Genomic DNA, 18523 nt, shown 5'->3' with positions numbered 1-18523 from the left:
GACAAAGTGTGCTGAATTTGGACTTGGTGAGTTTCTGCTGTTTTATAAGCAGAGAGTTTTTGCTGTTTAATGTTGAAGAGGTATAGATTCACACGAGGGTGCAGAATAGAAATCGATGGAACGCCATTTGTGACTTCTTTTCACATTACGCTCTTTGTTTCTTAAACGAATGGCATAGGTAGTTGGAAGGGCATTTATTGCCAAACAGTAGTAGTGCTTTATATACCTTACTGTTGTGGAACAGCATAATGGTAGCTACATGTTTGCTTTAGAATGGTGTTTGGACAGGATTTATCATTTAATTACCTTTTTGTGGGGTGGTGGTGATGTTTCATGATACCTTCTGAGACTAAGTTGGTTACTTTTTTCCCCCAGTATTGCCTTTCTCTCCTTCCCTCCCTCCCCCCATTCCAGTATTGTAGGGATCTTGTTTTCTCAGAAGCATGTATCTGGGTGAAATCAATGAGAGTAGATAGAAATTTTGATAATATAAACAACAAGAGGAGATCTTGTCATGTGTGTTTATATAGGATGAAATGGAAGTATTAAAACTTGAGATAAGTATTTAAATAAAGGAAGATCATTTACTCCAACAGCATATTCAGATTATGTGTCAGGTAATGCCGAGGATTGTAGATGTCACTGTCAGTAAGAGTTTTGATGGAGTCTGTGTGAGGAGCTTGTTTTTTCATTGCACAGAGTTTAAGCTGACTGCACATCAGCAGTAAAGTACCAAAAAGAAAACCAGTGAGATTTTGTTTGAGTGGAAACAAATACAAGTTTAGAGCAGAGAGGTTTATTATTAATAGTTTTGCTATAAAGGTGGGCAAACTGTCAGTTGAAATTTGATGCTGACAAACTCTGAAGGAGGAAAGATAATAGCTAAAAATTGAACTGGTTTGAAAGAATCTAGTCCTAAAGAAGAGGACTAGAAAATGGAGTCATGAAAGTTGTTCCATTAAGATATCTGCCTTAATAGAAAGGAGTCAAGACACGTCAAGGCAGACAGTGGTAAACTGCAGTTTTGCCAGTAAGAGACTTGGTATACTCAGTGCTCTGTTTCACAGTTGTGTAGTCAACTTCTTATATCTTTCATGCCTTTTTCAAAACCTTTTCTAAAAACCACAGTTTGCAGTTGAGAGATGTAAACTGCTATTCACTGTGTGATAACAATGTGTTTTGTCCTTCCAAGTTGTACTCTGGATCTTACAGTCAAACTTTTTTGACTTGTCCATGCAGACTCATCTCTTCTTCTACGGGTCTACCAGTGAATAGGAGCAAGAGGGATATACATATCTGTAAATGCATATATAGACATATTGAGCAAACCTATCTTTTGGCAGTTTTAGTGCATACTTAAAAAAAAGGCTCTGAGAAGCAATGACCTGATTGTAGAGTTTGCTTGTTGCCCTTCTGTGGTTACTTCAGTTCTTGCTTGTCCTGTCTTCTGTCTGTTTTATTTCTTACTCCTGTTGCCGTTTTTAGGTCTTTGTTATTGATTGTTCTATGTCTTATGTTGATTTTTGAGCCGCAGTGAGGAGAACCCTAATACAGAGCAGACATCCATTGTGCCAGTGTCAGTCCTGTGATTGTTTTTAGAAGACATGTTTACAGACAAACTTCATTTCTGTAGCCTTCGCCTCTCCATCAATGCAGGCAAAATTTGGTATATATGATTTTTTTTTAACAAGGTAACTTAAACTAAACAGAATCTGTACTTGAGCGTGAATTAAAATCTTTGAATCTAGCCCAACTTGGGCTAGAATTTTTCAGTGCTGATGAAAAGGCATCTGCCTGTATTGAAGCATGGAGACAGTAGTGCTCAGCTAAACCATCTAAATTGATAAAAACAAAGAACAAGAGAAGGGTAAATTAAAAAGTCAGCCTGAAGTAGTTCTGTTATGCACTTTCGTGAGTAATTACTATTTGGCTGTCAGATATTGCAGTCTTAAGTGTAACTATCTGACCATGAGGTTCTAGAATGCCACTTGAAAACTGTAACTGTTGCTAATGACAGCTATTTGTGGGCCTTCACAAATTTGGGCAACTGCTGCTCCATCTTCTCCCCTGCCCCCTCCCTTCAAAGGCTTCCCTTCGAGGGCACCAGCCTCAGATAGATCACTGGAATCCGAAAGGGAGAAGCTCCCATAAAAGACCGTATTATGTTCACAGTGAAGAGGAAATCTAGTGCTTCCCGTGACTCACCATCCAGCACTGAGGTAGATTGCTGTCAGAATGGTTTGAAGCTATGCTGTGTTTTCAGAGATCTTAAGCAAACACAGTAGATTTTTCTGAAATCATTAAAAAATATAGATCACAAGTCATGCTCCTATTCATGAATACTCATTAAGTGAGCCTAAAACTACTTTGGTTTTAGTTTGTTGTATTTAAGTAACATAGGCTTGTCACTTAAAAAGTGAACTTTTTAAACTAAACCTTAAAAAGTTAAGGTCTTTATCAATTGTTCTTAAGTATCTGTTTAACTTTTTCTTTTACAGAGATCTTTCTGTGCTGTGGCACACTTGAAATACAGGTCTTTTATGTGGTTATGAGCATATGTGTCTCAGATACGATCATGGAGCTCTTTATCTTAGTATTCTATTCTAGAAGAGTACTTGAAAACATTTTTACTTGTGGTAGAACAAGCATGAAATTCTTAACATGTATATTTCATAAAGCTGAATTAATTGTGAAATATAAACAGGCAGTTATGAGGCATTTCAGAGATTTTTATGAGAAGTCAGAACATCTGGAGGAAACAAGTGAAAGGAGTTTTGTCCCTGTGTCTGTCGCCCATCTTCCACCCCTAAAAAAGAGTGCACAGTTTAACTAAGGTGTAACTTTGCCATGAGATACATTATGAAAAGTTTCAGCTGTTCAGAAAGGATTGGAAGATACTCATTGGAGCAAGGCTGGAAACATATTTAAGGCTAATAATTACAAAGACCATTCCTCACACTCAAAATTCATACATTATAGATTTCTAGAGGCTGGGAGAGCATTTGAGGAAAGTATTGATACATGCTTGTCTTTCTTTTGTTCTTATGTGGCTGCTGTTGTTCACTGTTAGATATACTGAGCTAGAAAAACAGTACAATTCCCCCTGTCTTCCTAGTCTAGCATGTCATTCATCTGTCTCCTTGTGTCACATTCAGACCTTTTCTCTTAGAGGGAAAATTCTTCTTGGGTGGGCTGTGAAAAATGTGGGTTTGAGCCCTTCTGCTGTGGAGGGCTGTATCAGCTTGGATTAATTCAAAGTGGGAAAATGATTGCTGACATCAGTGGTCATCAGTGAACATGGAATCAAGTGTAAAATACCATTGTTCACTCTAGCAGGGGGGACTAGCTGAGCACAGTAGATGATTTCAGTAGCACATGGGTGTGTTCTGATCCTTCACCCCCACTCCGCTGTTGAACACATTTCTGATTGATTACAGATAGCTGTACAATTAGGGGTTTGACCATAGGGATGGGAATAGAAGAGATTACCCAAACATCTTTTGCTGGCTGAGCTGCCAAGGATTTGGGGTTAAGTATAATGGAGTTTGATAGCAAACTTTAGATCTTTGCTGTATACATAGGTGATATGATCATGGATTCACCATATATGTGTCATATTGCTGTGCTGGATTGTGTCAAGGTTCTTGTCAAGTATTTTGGTCTTTGACTATAAATCCACTCTACAGAGTATTCTCAAAGGGACTAATTGTGGCAGTCTGCCTTCTGTCAGTAGATATGAAACTGGAACAACTGTTTGAAACAGCTAGAAAACCAGTTTTTGAAAACATGTACACTTGTACTTTGTGTCTTCCCTCCTCCCCTCCACCCCCAGCAGTGTGCATTCTTTGGGTATTTTAAGTCTGTGGGGCTTTTTAACTTTTACCTCAGTTATGGAGAGTACTCAGAATGCCCTTTGTGAAAGGAAGCCATTGACTGTTCATCTGTGACAGGCTGCTGTGCTTCCATCAAAAAAGGATGCCCAGTCACTGAAAGGGAAGGAAATGTAGCTTGTTATCCAGCTGCAGATCAGTACTTTCACTTCATGCTTCTCTAGAACTGTTACTGCAGAGTCTTGTAGAAGCCTATCTGAAAGTGAACCGTACCACTTTCCTCATCACCAACAGGAAAATAGTTTGATTATTTGACTCTTAGATTTCAGATTTCTTCATGAAGGAGGCAAATTTGCCCTAGCATCCAAGCTCATTGTCTCATAAATTTAAGTGAAATATTGTTGTTACCTTGGCAGTTTAAAGTGCAACTTCTCCTTTGACAACTGTCAAAAATAACCCATTTTTATTTGCTTCTGTTTTGTATTATATTCACTTCAGTTTATGACCACATTACAAAACAACATGGTGGGGTACTTCTTCAGCTGTTAACATTGTACTGGAATAGAACATGTTCTTTCTTGTGTAATGGAACTTAATCAGTTTTTTGTACATGTTTAGTTACTAATGAATGGACTACTTAATGCAAAGACTCCATTTTGCACTGTATAGGAAGTTGCCATGGGTTTAGGGGAGACCTTTTGAGATTACCACATGAAATGAAGCTACAGATAACATGTTTATAGCTTCAGTTTGTGTAAAGAAGTTCTTGTTCTTATAGCTCAAAATTTGCTTTTATTTCTGTGATTTCTACTGTGAGTTTCCTTGAGGTTGTCCCAACCCCATGCCCAGCTGCTCTCCCCCAAGTAGGAAGGTTTTGTAGTTCTATGCAACTTCTGTGGGCCTGAAAGTTTACATCTGAAATATAGCCTCTTTGGCCATATTCTTCTTACTCCTGAAGTTTTGACAAAATACTAAGATGAGCAACCTATGACAGATATCTGAGAACTTCCTCTTTTTTGAATTGTCATAATAGTTTCAGATTTCTGACCTACAAAAGAAAATGCAGCTTTAGGGAGACCATTTTACGAGCTTCCTAAGGAAGTAGTCTAGATGTTGTCTCTCTTGATTTCGGCCCACTTAAGCTTTAAGTCTTTTGACCAGTTTACAGAAAAAAAAGTCTAAAACACATATGTTCCTGTAATAGGAATGGATGGTGTATGGGTACAAAAGTAATGAACCGCTGCCTGTTCTTTCCCTCTTTCTGAACTAGGCAGTCACCAGCATAAGAAAGGAATGTAAGAGAGCTGGGTAATGGAGGGGGCTGTGGTACTAGAAAATAAGAAGTGAGGATTTCATAGCTGGATACAGAAATTGTATCCAATTGGGAGAGCTTAGTGTATTGATGTCATTGTGAGATGTAACACTGTGGAAATCCAGGATTTAATCAGTTTTGTTAACTCTTCTGCTCATGAAACTACTTACTTTTGAGATTTTGAATAAAACCACTAAAATTGTTCAGTGTGCCACCTGTCCTGTTGCTGGTTTTGATTTGAGGCTATTTTGTTGTCACTATTCTTGAAGTGCTTTTATATCCTCTGTTACGAAATTTGTCATTGATGGTGCATAAAGAATGCATTTTTTCTAGTCTGCGTTATCTGATATATTCCCTCCTATATGATACTACCTTTCTGTGCTAAGCGGGCAGTTATTTGTTGGCCAGAGATAATTATTTTTATTTTTTTTCCCACTTGCCTTTTTGTTAAGCCTTTTGAGCCAGCAGTGTAGGTTACATGTGCATTTTAGCTGTTAGAGCCTGAAGTCCATGTTCTGCAGCTGTATTAACGGTGTCATGCACAGTCAGACTTTACCTGAACAGTGTTACGTGTCTATTTCCACCTGGAGCCAAAGAACTGTGTTCTGGTTAATGCTGAACATTGCATTTGAACATGCTGTTTATGGTGCTGGCAAATTACATGATGCCATTCATCACAAGTTACAGCTCTTTGGCTTTTCAGTAATTTGGGAAGGACTTCAAGGTGGTTTGTTTATTTTAAACTTAAATGTAGTTTACAGAGATTTACTCAGATTTTCATTACCATTCCTTCCTGATCCAGAAAGTGATTTATCTCTCCCCAAACCCCAAAAGACAACTTAGTATGTTAGAGATATTTCAAATGCGTATTGTCTTGGCTTTCTAATATGATACACACATAGTTTTTATACAGGCATTTTTGAAACTGTGTGAAAATCAGTAATTTATTTGGATGTTCAGCGTACAGTTCTTATTTGATTGCTGCATGGAGTAGTATCTTGGTTGCATGACTAGTTTCAGAAGGTGCATGTACTTCATGTGTTAAGTAAGGGATTGCTAAATGGAGATACTTATCCCAAAAAGAGTGTGCCGATAGGTGATATTTCTCTTGTATTTTGCAACAGCAACAAATAGTGGTTTTAATACTACTACAACAACTGGCAAGAAATATTAGCTTAACCTCATTCCGCTGGCAAACCAATTTGCTGCTTTTCTTTCTTTTGAAATATTCTTTTGCCTGTGATTTCATAACTATCTGCTTGTATTCCAGAATTTTATTTTTAAGAGGAAGAATAAACCTTATCATTAAAATAGAAGCAGCAGAAGCTCTGCAGTTATTAAATATGTAAGATTTTTAAAAATTAAGAATAAAAAAATCTGTAATAGCTTTAAAATTTTGGAGTTGTTTTCCCTTTCTGGCAAAATCTCTTTCATTTTTAGTACTTGCCTCTCACCAAAAATTTTGTTTTCTCCTCTCATTGCTGTTGATGTTTTATGAGAGTGATAGTGTTTGTGGTGATGAGCTCTTATGGTTTACTCACAGGTGTTGTGATATTGCATTATTTTTATTCTTAAAATGTATGGTTCCTGAAGCCTGATAATTCATGAGAATCTCATATTTTCAAGAAGGTTTGTATATTTAATTGTTTTACTGCATTCAAAAAACAAAAGGTCAAATCTCATCCATTTTATTAATTTGAAATTGTTGATTAAAAGCAAATTGAAAAATCTTTTGAGGACCTGGGTTATATTTCAATTTTTGTGGTTGTAGTTATGTCACATTTAAGAGTAGACTCAGCAGCAAGGCTGTTTGTTAATCATGTTCGTTTTGGTGGTGTGTAGGGATGAATTGGAGCAGGATCCATAAAATGTGCTGTCTAATTGATCCAGCTAGAACTGCAAAAAGATCATGGCAAAGTGAACACTTCAAGGATCTTAACTGCTAATAAGGCTGTGACTGTAGGTTTTGGGGATGGTAACAAAAAAAAATAAATCAAGGAGGGGGAGGTTGCTAAATGGAAGAAGATACAAAGCTCAGTAGGAAAGCAGAGCAGATAAGGAGTTTCTCTATGATGAAGAGATTGGGGAGAAGACAAGTCACTAACTGTGGTTAGGCAGGAAAAAAGTGTTGTCGCGATGTGTCTTCAGCTGCTTTTTTGTATCTTCTTTCTCTAGTGGGTCTGGCTGATTTTCTCTTCCATTTTTCTTGACAGTTAATAGAGTCAGGGAATTTAAGATGCATCAGTGTTTGCATATTATGTGTGGGTTTGGATGATGTTAGTCTCTCCCTTGACTGCCTGTGCTCAGAGGGATATCTGGGTGGCGAGTGGTGTTTTAACATTGCGTATCTTCTTATTGTCACTGCCTTCTTCAAATCATTATTTGTATGAGTGACAAACTAGCTCCACCCTTTGCCTTCTAACTGGCATTTCAGTTCTGTTGCTTTTTTTGATCTAACCATGTTCATTCTACTTCTGTTTACTCCCTGTGGCACTCTTCCTCTAACTGCAGTTCAGTGCTACCATGCTTGATATTCCTTGGCCAGCTGACAGCTCACTTATCTAATGCACGTGGAGCCTAACGGTTTCATAGACAGGTACTACTTCTTGTCCTGGGCTTCTGGTCAGTAGGGTTTTTTTTCCCAACCTCTATAATGAACTTTACCCTGCATGTAGATGAACAGAAGTAATGGCTTCACAGAGGGGTGTGAACTCTTCCTATTTAAATTGCTAACTTACAAGTCTGACTAATGTTAACGTGTTTAGTTGTTTATTTGTTGGCTGTTCGAGCAGAAATATTAGTCAAGTATTAGTATAGATCATGGATGGAATTACAGTTCGTGAATGAATGAAATACCACCAGTTCTACCGGCAAATCTGAGTACCTTGTCCTCAGACTTGCTGTCAATATTTTTCTGAAAAAGCACAAGCAATTCTTAGTTGCCAAAATTACAGTTTTGAACAAATGTATGTTGTTTAGTAACATTTACTTTAAACTTAAAAAGTATTTTTTCCATTTGTATGGTGTGTGTTCAGTTATATAGCCCAAAACTTCATTCTTAACAGTAATACATTGAAGGAACAAACTCTGATAGCAGACTCAGTTGAAGGCAGGCATTTTAGCCAAAAATTCTGCCACTGTTAATATTTGAGCAGTTTGTAATGCACATAAATATTTGATTTATCACACATGTTTTACAAAAACTTAAAAGTGAATCAATCTGTGTTCCCTGAACTGTAGAATGTTAAATAATGAGAGCACTTTTATCAATCAGCATGGTTAGAATTTCTACACAGGAGCTTTCTGCATTACATATTAAGTGATCTTGTTTGTCTTGATTAATTTTCTACTGCATATTTACGTGGTTACTAGTGAACAGAGGGAAGGGGAGAGAGAGAGATGCATGTAATCGTTTTTGTAATTTTTTTCAGGTATTTTTAGCAGCAATGATGTAGCAGTATCATTTCCAAATGCAGTATCTGGCTCAGGATCTAGCACTCCCGTTTCCAGTTCTCATTTACCTCAGCAGGCTTCAGGCCACTTGCAGCAAGTGGGAGCTCTATCACCTTCAACTGCGCCTTCTATAACTACTGTTGTTGCTGCAACTCAGGTAAATTATCACAAGAGTTTAAGATAGAAAACCATGTTACTCACCTGCTTAATTCCAATGTTAAAAGAAACCATAATTTGTTTGGAAAATAGGTTAATGAACATTATATTTGTTGTGAAAAATATGGGGGCTGGAAGTTCCCCATAGCATTGCATAGTCTTAATTTGTAGAGCACATAGTTTTTTTAAAATCTAGTCTGAGGAAGTATTTATTAATAATAACTATATTATGACTAGTAGCATAAATGCTGGTTGCAGTTCATCAGTGTTCTGACTAATGTTTTATCAGAACATAAGAAAAGGATTTTAAAAAGTGAAATATGTAATGTTTTCCATGTTTTATGCTTAAATGATGGTATCAGTTAAAGAGTGGTTTGTGTGGGGGATTGAACAAATGGACAGCTAGGCTAGCCCTGGCAAGGAGATGGCCAAGGCTGACATCTTGGTAACAAATGAATGTTGACATATATGTTACAGTTTTGTATTTGAAAAGTCATGCAAATGAAGATCCATAGTTCATGTTTGATGGTGAAGGAATAAGGGAGGCATAGGAGAAGGACAGAAGGGTGGCATAGTTGAAGTAATGAACCAGAAAAAATACCTTTATGGTAGTATTTTGTATGAATTTAAGTTGGACAAGATTGCATTTATCAAGATAAGAGAGTATGAAGTTATGGTTGCAGAAAGTCACCATGATTACTGTTGAAGTATGAAGGAATTCTACAATATACATGATGGTTTTATACTCCTTGCTTCTTGCATTTTTCATTTTCTGAGGGGAATCTCTCTTAAAATGAATATATAAAATATATGTCTTTTTGTGTGCTTATAAGCAATGAACTTGTAATTTATCTATAGTGATCTAAGTGGGTATAAACATGAAAAAATCAAGCTTATTGTGTGTATGTGTGCACAATCAGGTGTGTATACTGCATGGATAGCAGAAATGCTATATGAAGATCAACACAGATTACATTTCAATATCAAATAGCAATTTGTTCTTATAGGGGGCAGTTAATATTTTTACATTATTCTTCTGGACTGGTTTTCTAAAGAAATAAGGTGGTTCCACCCAAAATTGAGTGGTATCTCTTTTGCACAAATTGATAGAAACTACCTAAAAGAAATTAATTAAATTTTTGATACTTCAGAAAATTCTCCTTTTTTTCATTTCCAAAGATCATTATGCACTCTAACTCACTGACAACACTTAAATTGAACAGTTTGGAGTTCAGGGGGAGGGGTTGTGTCATAGTTTAGTAGCAGGTTAAAAGTTTTTAAAACCCAAATAAGTCAATGCTCAGTTTTCACAGAGGAGACGTTTGCCATCAGAGTCTTGTGAAGACTTGGCCTTTTGTACAGCTCAGTGTATCCATAAATGGGGTGGGGAAAGGAGGAGGAACAACACTCGCCAAGTTTGCTGATTATGCTGGGTTATGCAATGAGCCATTATGAAGATCAGCTGTCACAAACTGCTGAAAGACCTCAACCAGCCTGTGTTGACAAGGTGGTAAGAGGGCAAATAAAATCAATGTTAAAGGGAAGGGACAGTTTCTATTCAAAACAGATACGGTACATGCCAAAAGAGGTACAAGAAGAGCCATGGCAGTGAACAATGGCAAAGAACATCTTTATAAGAAGTGAGTAAATAGTGAGGGACTTGTGGCCTCAAAAAGAGACACTGAGATGGGGTAAGACAAAGGTCGGTAAAATCAATTGACATGGAGAAGTTAAATAAGCAAGAGTTGCGCACCATCACTTCTGTTTGTTAACCTCTGTCAGAAGATAAACAGATTGGAAAAGCAATTGGACAAAACCCATATTTTATGAGCCAGGAAGAGAAATACCACAGTATTTTTTTTCCTCATGTTGTCACAAAAAAAGAGAAGTGTACCCTAGGAGATGGACCTTCTCTTACTGTTTAGTTAAGCTAGAGAGCCCTCCATAGGTTAACTGCTTAAAATTCCTGTCCTTCCTTTGCCTTTGTTTCTTGTGAGTTGCTCTGGGGGCTTTTTTTTTTTTTTAATCCCCAAAGAAGCAAAGGAGTTGTGTATCTTGTCTCACTTCCAAACTTGTTTTCAAGTGGTCATAGATTTACTTGTCAGGACCTTATTCACAAGGTACTACCATTTAAAGAGTCTTGGGTTTGAGATACATAGGGAGATTGAAATTGTGAATTTTGATTGACAGCCATAAAGGTGTGCTTGTGTATTTGAATTGATGAAGTCCTCCACTGCTTCAGTGAGTCTTCTTTCTTTGCATATGGTCCATACTGCCTTGAAGACATGCAGTCAGGAGAGCCTAGTTTACCATGGAGTTGTTTTCCACTTGAAGCAACCTTTTTTTTTTTTTTTTTTTTTTTAATCTCTTCCCCCACCCCCTCCTCATTTAGCATAAATGACTGATTATATGTCAAGGGTTAGGGTTTACCTACTTACTTCTGCAAAGTTCCATCAGAGTGCTGTCTGCTTACTGGGCTCTTGTGGATGTATTCTCAGTGTTTACCCACCTCTTGACCATGGAAGTCTTCAAGTAAGAGTGTGCCAGTATGTTTTTTGTGTAGTGTTCTGATGAAAAGAAAACTATCATCCTAGGTTAGAAGCTAAGGTAAGCTTGTATGTCTATACAGGTGAAAAGTAATTGTTAAAAAATCAGGTTTTACTTAAACTATTAGTTAAAAGAGCAAGTATGACCAAATCTTGTCTGGTCACTTAGTCATGTTAGCAGAGGTGCTATTGGAATAGCCCTAGAACTTGGAATAGCCTCAAATATGTGCTGCTGAGGGGCATCCTGTAAGATTTCAGCTGGCTTTTTAGGTCTCTGTTGGGCATTTGTAATTATAATTTTGGGGAAATCATAAATTTGTAAATTTTTGAAGGATTTTTTTTTTTGCGTATCTCTTTGTTTTGAAGGGTGTTAAGAAATTTTAAAGAGAAGGTCTTGGGAAAAAATATGTTCCCATAGAATTAGTCTCAGAATTAGATCCATTCTGGTTAGAATGGCATGATAGGCATCTAAGACAGAAAAATTTGTTCATAGCATAAAAAAAAACCTGGAACAGTTGAAAGCAACTGCCCTAAATTACGTAATACTGTTATTAAAAACTGCTATTAAATTAATACTACTCAAAATGACAAAATAACTTCTGTTACTTTTAATAACTTACAGGCCTGTATAAAAATTTGGTGATTAAAATCCCAAAGTGCTGTTTTTTCCTTCAACAATTATGCAACACTGATTTTAAAGCTTAAAAAACCTCACAACTTGAAAATTCTGGATTTTGAGTTTTCATTCTACTGACTAGTATGATAGTTACCATACTGTGATGTTTGTTTTTAAGATAAAAACACAGTATGGACCTTGTTACAATCCCCTTTTCTGCCTCATTTTCTTTTCTCTCATGCCACTCATAATTTTTATTCTAAACTAATAAATCCAGAAGACATTATGAACTTGTGTTTCATGCTATGCCATAACTGATCTAAAGTGCTGGTGTTCCTCACCAGGTGGGAACCAGTGGACTAGTAAAAATGCCACTTGCTGGAAATGCAGATTATTTTGCATGCTGGTCTTTTTTTATTGTCTTGGGCATAGATTCAGGTTACACTGCTTAATTCAGTAAGGCATTATTAGCTAACAATGCATTTAACAGTTGCAAAATGTAATTTAAAAGGGATACAGGAGAAAAGGGGTACAATCCACACAAATATTTTCTCCTCCGAATATTTTTGGTGCTCTTTACATGTTTGTGGGTACTGCTTATTTCATATGTAACAGCAAATTGCTGTATCCTAAACTTGTATCTTTTCTCTCAGAAGTCTGTCTTTAACTTTCATATGATTCCTGATACGTGCTCTGTTATTGAGAAAAATGGCTTTCTTCTGTTTGGATTTTGAATATCATCTTTAATTTCCCGTTTTAAGCCAGGTCATGAGTTGCACCACTTGAACATCTTATGCTCTGTTTTTATCTCAGATATTTCACAGTGCTTCATAGTTACAGCAAAAATGTTTGTTAGCCTGTTATGCTGTTCTGTAACAATTTGCTGCACTGCTCTTTTCTGATCAGTTTTTCTTAATGATTAACATGTTCATAAAAAAGTGATCTGGGTGCCTCAGTATCTTCTGGTGTTGTGCAGAAGGATTTGTTTTATTCACTTAGTACTGTATAATTGAATGTTTGCTACTTTGGTTGGGATTGAGATTGAAATTGCTTGTGCTGTGTGTTCTTTTTGATGACTTAAATTAGTGAAATTACCTACTAGAGCTCTGTGGCCAATTGTTTCTGGGGTCCCCAGGTGCTGAATGCAGAATCAAACTGCAGAATTGGAAGTAAGGGTTTTTGACTGGGCTTTCTTCAGTCATTGATTGTTAAAGCCATTTAATGGTTCAACCTGTATTGCTTTCAAGAAAAAGAAGCATTTAAGTGTCTTGTAATCTCATTTCAATAGTGCTTTTAGTGAGAGTGGAAATGGCATGTGGTAGTTTGCTTAAATACACAGTCTCACTTTAAAAATTCGTAACTCATCAGATTTCTGGGGTTCATATTGTATGATCCAGTATGGTATGATCTTTATATTTCTCAGTCCATTGAGAAATTTTAAGGATTTATTCTTATTTTGAAAATTTAATATCAAATTTTCACTGATTTTTTTTTTTTTTTTCATTCTATGGTGTGGCAGTATCTCTGCTCTTGTGACTGTAACAAGTACCTCTTCAATTTCAAGCAATATGGCACATACTTGTTACTAGCCTCTTCTACAGATACAATCCAGAAGATTTTCTTACCATGGGATTTTTTTGCTGCTGCTAGATTATTCTTTCTTTTCAAAGTGTTTTTTTTCCTCTGCAGCTTCTGTTTTATTTTCTTCCTAAATTCCCAACTCCTGCTTTATGCACTGTGCTTCCTTTGCCACAGAGGGAGATAATGAAGAAGGAAAAGGACAAGAAGTATCTGTAACAGCAGTCCTTGTGGCTTGCTCAGAGATAGGGAAACTGAACAGTTGCTGTTTGTTATTCTCTACATCCAGGATGTGTTTGTGATGGCATGATAGGTCCACTTCAACATAGTGTAATGAGCTACTGCCTCCAGGGTGCAGATGTGGTAATTGGGAAGGTAGGTGCTGCTGCTCAGTTGCAATTCTTCCTGAAAGAAGTTTGCTTTTTATCACTTCTATTGTCCCTTCCAAAGTTCCTTTGGCTTTACTTTCATTAGGAGCAGTACAATAGCAGCAGGGTTTTCTTTAGCATTCATATAGGGGTGGTTATCCTCCTTTGTCCGATCCACCTTCTAGGGGGAGATAAGGCTTATTTTTTTCCAGTAGATTTGGAGTTATTTGTTAACAACAGAGGAATGTGAAAGGAATCCTGAGATCTTTCCTGAATGTAGGGCATGTGATGTTTCAGATGCATCTGTCCTGTGGTTTTTGTTTTCTTATTTTCTGAATTAATCTAGTCCCTAATTTTGGATTTCTGTATTCCCCTGCTCTTTCTCCAAATTACTAGTCTACACTATTTTTGGCTTCCTGTTCTAGTGGGTTTTTTCCTTGTCATAATTTAAGACTGCTCATCATTTTACATGCTATCAAGGGAGCTTTCTTGTCCTTCTTATTTTATATTCTGGCACTCGTGGGAAAATAAATGAAAAGACAGGAAATAGGAACTCTATTCTTAGTTTTTGTTCCTTTCAACAGATAAATTAGGAACAGTTTTGGGAGTAATCTTATTTATACCTTCCGCAACAGGGGTGGAATTATGAAGGAACTTAATAGTATATCTTAAACAAGGAGATGTTCCTTCGCTGAAAATCCAAATTGCGAGGGGTTTTTGCAAGTCTGCAGGAGCGGGGTTTGGGCAATTTCATGGGACAGTAAAATGCACCTACTTGATTGATACTGCTTGCCTGTTTATAGTTGTAACTTCAAATTATGGATGTTACATTCTTAAATTCAGTATGGCCAAGGAAGATACTCCTTTGTCCACTTTTGTTTCCCATTCTTGTTCAGAGAAGCATACCCTGTTTCCTGCTGGTTAGGATTTGTGTTTTTTTTAAATTTAATACTCAGCTCAAAGTAAATGTGAGGAAGGAAAGAAGGAAAGTTTCAGGTTAATCATCTGAAGTTTGCTAGACCTTTGCAGAATGCATGTTTTAAAGGATGGTTCTGGGCCATCCTCCCTGTGGATACTCTAGAAAATGGCAGGTCTATCAGCTCTCAGTGTTTAATCAGTTTTTCTTTGGTGAGTAGAATAAATACAGGGGAAAAAAAAGCCAAGCTGCCCTCAGTTCTAGGACTTTAAGGTGTGACAGATGTGACCTGCATGAGATGTTTGGCTGCTTAAGTGAGTTTCCTGCTGCGCTCCCAAAGATGCACATTTCAACTGTATGTAAGTTAAGAGTTGGTGTAAGACTCCTGTAGGCACCTTTGGATCAGAACTTCTTAAAATTAGAGACTTAGACATGACTGCAACAAACTTATTTAAGTAATAATCCTCTTTTTTTCTTTTTTTTTTCTTTTTTTTTCAGTGCAAAGGAACTTAGCATGATTATATTAAACTGCATTAGACATATAGTCAGAGATGATTTCCAGAACTTAAGGAGAGCTTCACTCTCTGTTTACATTTTTTTCAGGCCACTTTCTGAAGTCTACTCCTTAACACAGAAATCATTGAGATACTGAATGCTGTCAGAGCTCTTAGGAAGTCAGCTCTTGGGAGAAGTCCAGAGTGCAGATAGTATAGATTTCTACTGCATATTTTTTGGGTGCCTTGTGGTGAAACCTCTGACCTCTTAGTAATTAGTCATTAAGGTAAAGCATATATAGCAATTATGACAATACGTTAATATATTGCTAAATTTCTCCAAAACAAGTAAGTTAGTTAATTTTTTAAGTTCAGTTTCTACATTGTCATACAGTGTATGTTGTTGGGTTGGGGTATTGTTTGTTGGGGGGTTGGTGGGCTTTTTTTGGGGCGTTTTAGGGTTTTTTGTTTTATTTGTATTACCTTTAATATGAATGGTAATTAAAAAGAAACTAATAAAACATCTGGAGATAATGATGTTGCATGGTTTAAGCAGCATGCTTCCAGAAAAGGAAATTAGAACCTTACTGTGGTACTAGAATTCTCTAATCGGTAGAAATGCTGGATACATGAAAACCAATTAACATATTTTATGTTACTATCAAAACACCTCTTGATGATAAAGTTTCTTGAAAGAGGCTCCTACCCACTGGGTCAAAGGTAAAATATCAACATGGAACACAGGCTGTTTGGATGCTGAAATTATTTGGTTTTCTTTACCTTGTATCTTATAACAAAAAGATACAAAATGAAATCTCAGCACATCCAGAACATAAAGAAATCATTCCTAACAGAGTATGTTGCTCGTCTTTGGGACTCATTGCCACAGCAAATTGCCAGTGCTTCTAGATTTGGAAGTGTGCTAAATGGATCCTTCAGTATGTTGTAGACAGAGAGGTTTGATATTGTGGTGTAGGATGTCAGGGCAAAACAGAGACTTTCCTTCCAAACCTACTAAATAGTATTTGTGTCACAGCCATTTAGATTTCAGTTTTGCAAAATGAAAAATGTGAAAGAACTGGACTAGTAAAAGTTTTTCCATCAAAATTGTCTTGTTTCTCATTTAAAAGCTGTTTTAATTTCTAGCTACTTCTGGGTAAAATGGGAAAAAAATCTAATTTTCTTTTATGCAGTCTAACTGAGGATTTTTGGGGTGGGGGAGGAGGAGAGTAGCAAGGAGGAAGAATTTACAGCCAGAGGGAAAATTCCTTCTAACATGTGACTCAACTAGAAGAACAAAGGAATCATAGTTGCAAGTAATTTAGTATTTAACCCAATGAAAATCTTGTTTTACTCCTGCTTCGGAAAGCTTGTCTTCGTGTAGACTTGTGCAACATAGAGGTAGTCTGAAAGGCGTTGCAAGGTTTTGCACAGTGCTGCATGCTGAGACAACTGCATCAATGTTTCGCTCTAGCAATAAATGTTTTCTGCCTTCAAGCTGAAGCTTATTTAGCTTGGCTTATCTGGTGCTGCTGTAGCAACCATCAGTCTCCAGGCAACTGAGGCACATTGACCTCTTGGTTGAACTGAGTGTAGCACTACTTCAATTTAGCTGCCTGAGACAATAATAATGTGTTGAATGTAAAAAGTGTGAAATTTTCTAGTTTGTATGCAATGGAAATAATAAAACTATTTAGATGAAACAATGTTTAGGTCTTACTTGAAAAAGATTTCAAGTATGCATGGTGTGTGTTTGTTGCAAACTGCAGAGTTGGTTGCTGAGGCAGTGGCCTTATAGGCCTTGTATAAATGTTGAGAATCTTGCAAGCATTTTTGCACAGCAGCAATTCTGCTACTGAAGGTGTTTGTTTCATCATTTAAATAGCAAAGATTGTTGATATTTAGATAGTTAAAATGTCTGTGCTTGTGAATAAGTAACTGATCATTATTACTCTTTCTGAAATTATAGATGATCTTGAAAGCAGTCACTTTTCTGTTAGATCCATTATTTGCCATATTGAAAAGTGTCTGGCTTTCTTAGGAATACTGGTATGAAGAAAATAGATTCCTCTATGGATATACTGAGTTTGTTTCCTAATAAAGTAATTTTTTCTGCTAGTCAGTGTGAATGCAAAATTGAGATTCCTCACATATAGATTCAATTTCTTAAATAAAAAGATTCTTGGGCAAGATACTACTTCCATGTCCATGTAGAGCACATACAGTTTAAGTGCTGTGAAGATAGGTAGATGGAAATGATAGAGCAGCCAACTTAAGGTGAAAGGGCTTTGCGTTGAAATGATGGCTGTTTTCAGTTTGGTCTGTGGAGAAATCCCAGGGTCTTATATCTACAAAGCCTCCTTTAAAAAACAAACCAAAACCTGCAACAAAACAAAACCCCCAAACAAAAAAGCCAACCAAAGTAAAAAGTCCTCTTAATCAGGCTGCGAAAAACGAGGTTCACATAATGCACTTATAACAAGGTAGCATTCTAGGAAGTTTTTGTAAGTTTCTTTTTTATGTCTGTTATATAAATAAATAGATCTTAATTGGTCAAAAATAAATGTAGTATCTAGTTAGTTAACATGAAAGAGAGGAGAAAAGTGGTAGTACAGTTGAGGTTGTAGTGTTTTCACATTATTGGAAGATAGGCCTTCTATCCATGTGATTTTTAATGACTTTATGTGCCCTTGTTGTACACTGGGCAGAGGTATAAATTAGTTTCTGTAGGTGTGCCATTAATTTTTCATTTTGTCTTTCAAATCCAACTGTGTTTCCCAGTTGTATTCATTCATGCCTTTCTTGGAAAATACTTGACTGCTGGTGTTTGAAGGTTAGATGATTTCATTTAATTGAAGGATTTGTTTGAATGTTTAATCAAAACAATTGATTCTCAAAGATAGTATTTGATTATTAGCTTGTTTATAAGCTGGAGTCTTCATTACAGGTAGAAGTTCAAAGGGTTTATTTTTGCTGCAGACAGAAAAAGTACTAGCAATGTGAAGATTGTATCCATGGAATGATGTCACAAATACAGTTTTCCTAACAGATGTAAATTATGACAATTTGTACACTTGTAATTAATGTTCTTTTTCTTTTTGAATGAAAAGTTGTTCTTCTAAGACATCATAAACCCTTTTCCTGATTTTAACATTTCCATCCTGCTAATTATACTTTCCAATTAGTTCTTTTATTTCAGCCAGGTGGCAAAAACATTTTTTTGTGCAATTGGACCTTCTTTATCTGTTTAAAAA

The 18523-nt window shown here is 36.5% G+C and overlaps 1 protein-coding gene across 6 annotated transcripts in view; it reads left to right on the top strand.

Moving 5' to 3' along the window:
* Positions 1 to 18523, top strand: part of MLLT10 (MLLT10 histone lysine methyltransferase DOT1L cofactor) — a 126049-nt gene that overhangs the window by 82911 nt on the left and 24615 nt on the right. For all 6 annotated transcript variants that reach the window (XM_058830339.1, XM_058830337.1, XM_058830336.1 and 3 more), the window contains one exon: positions 8574 to 8752. In XM_058830339.1, coding sequence (XP_058686322.1) covers positions 8574 to 8752 — 179 coding nt within the window. The remainder of the gene's footprint in view (positions 1 to 8573; positions 8753 to 18523) is intronic.

The sequence above is a fragment of the Poecile atricapillus genome, chromosome 2, assembly GCF_030490865.1.
Source record: "Poecile atricapillus isolate bPoeAtr1 chromosome 2, bPoeAtr1.hap1, whole genome shotgun sequence".
Lineage (NCBI taxonomy): Eukaryota > Metazoa > Chordata > Aves > Passeriformes > Paridae > Poecile > Poecile atricapillus.
The sequence above is the reverse complement of the archived record's forward strand: the minus strand, read 5'-3'. Positions and strand labels throughout refer to the sequence as shown.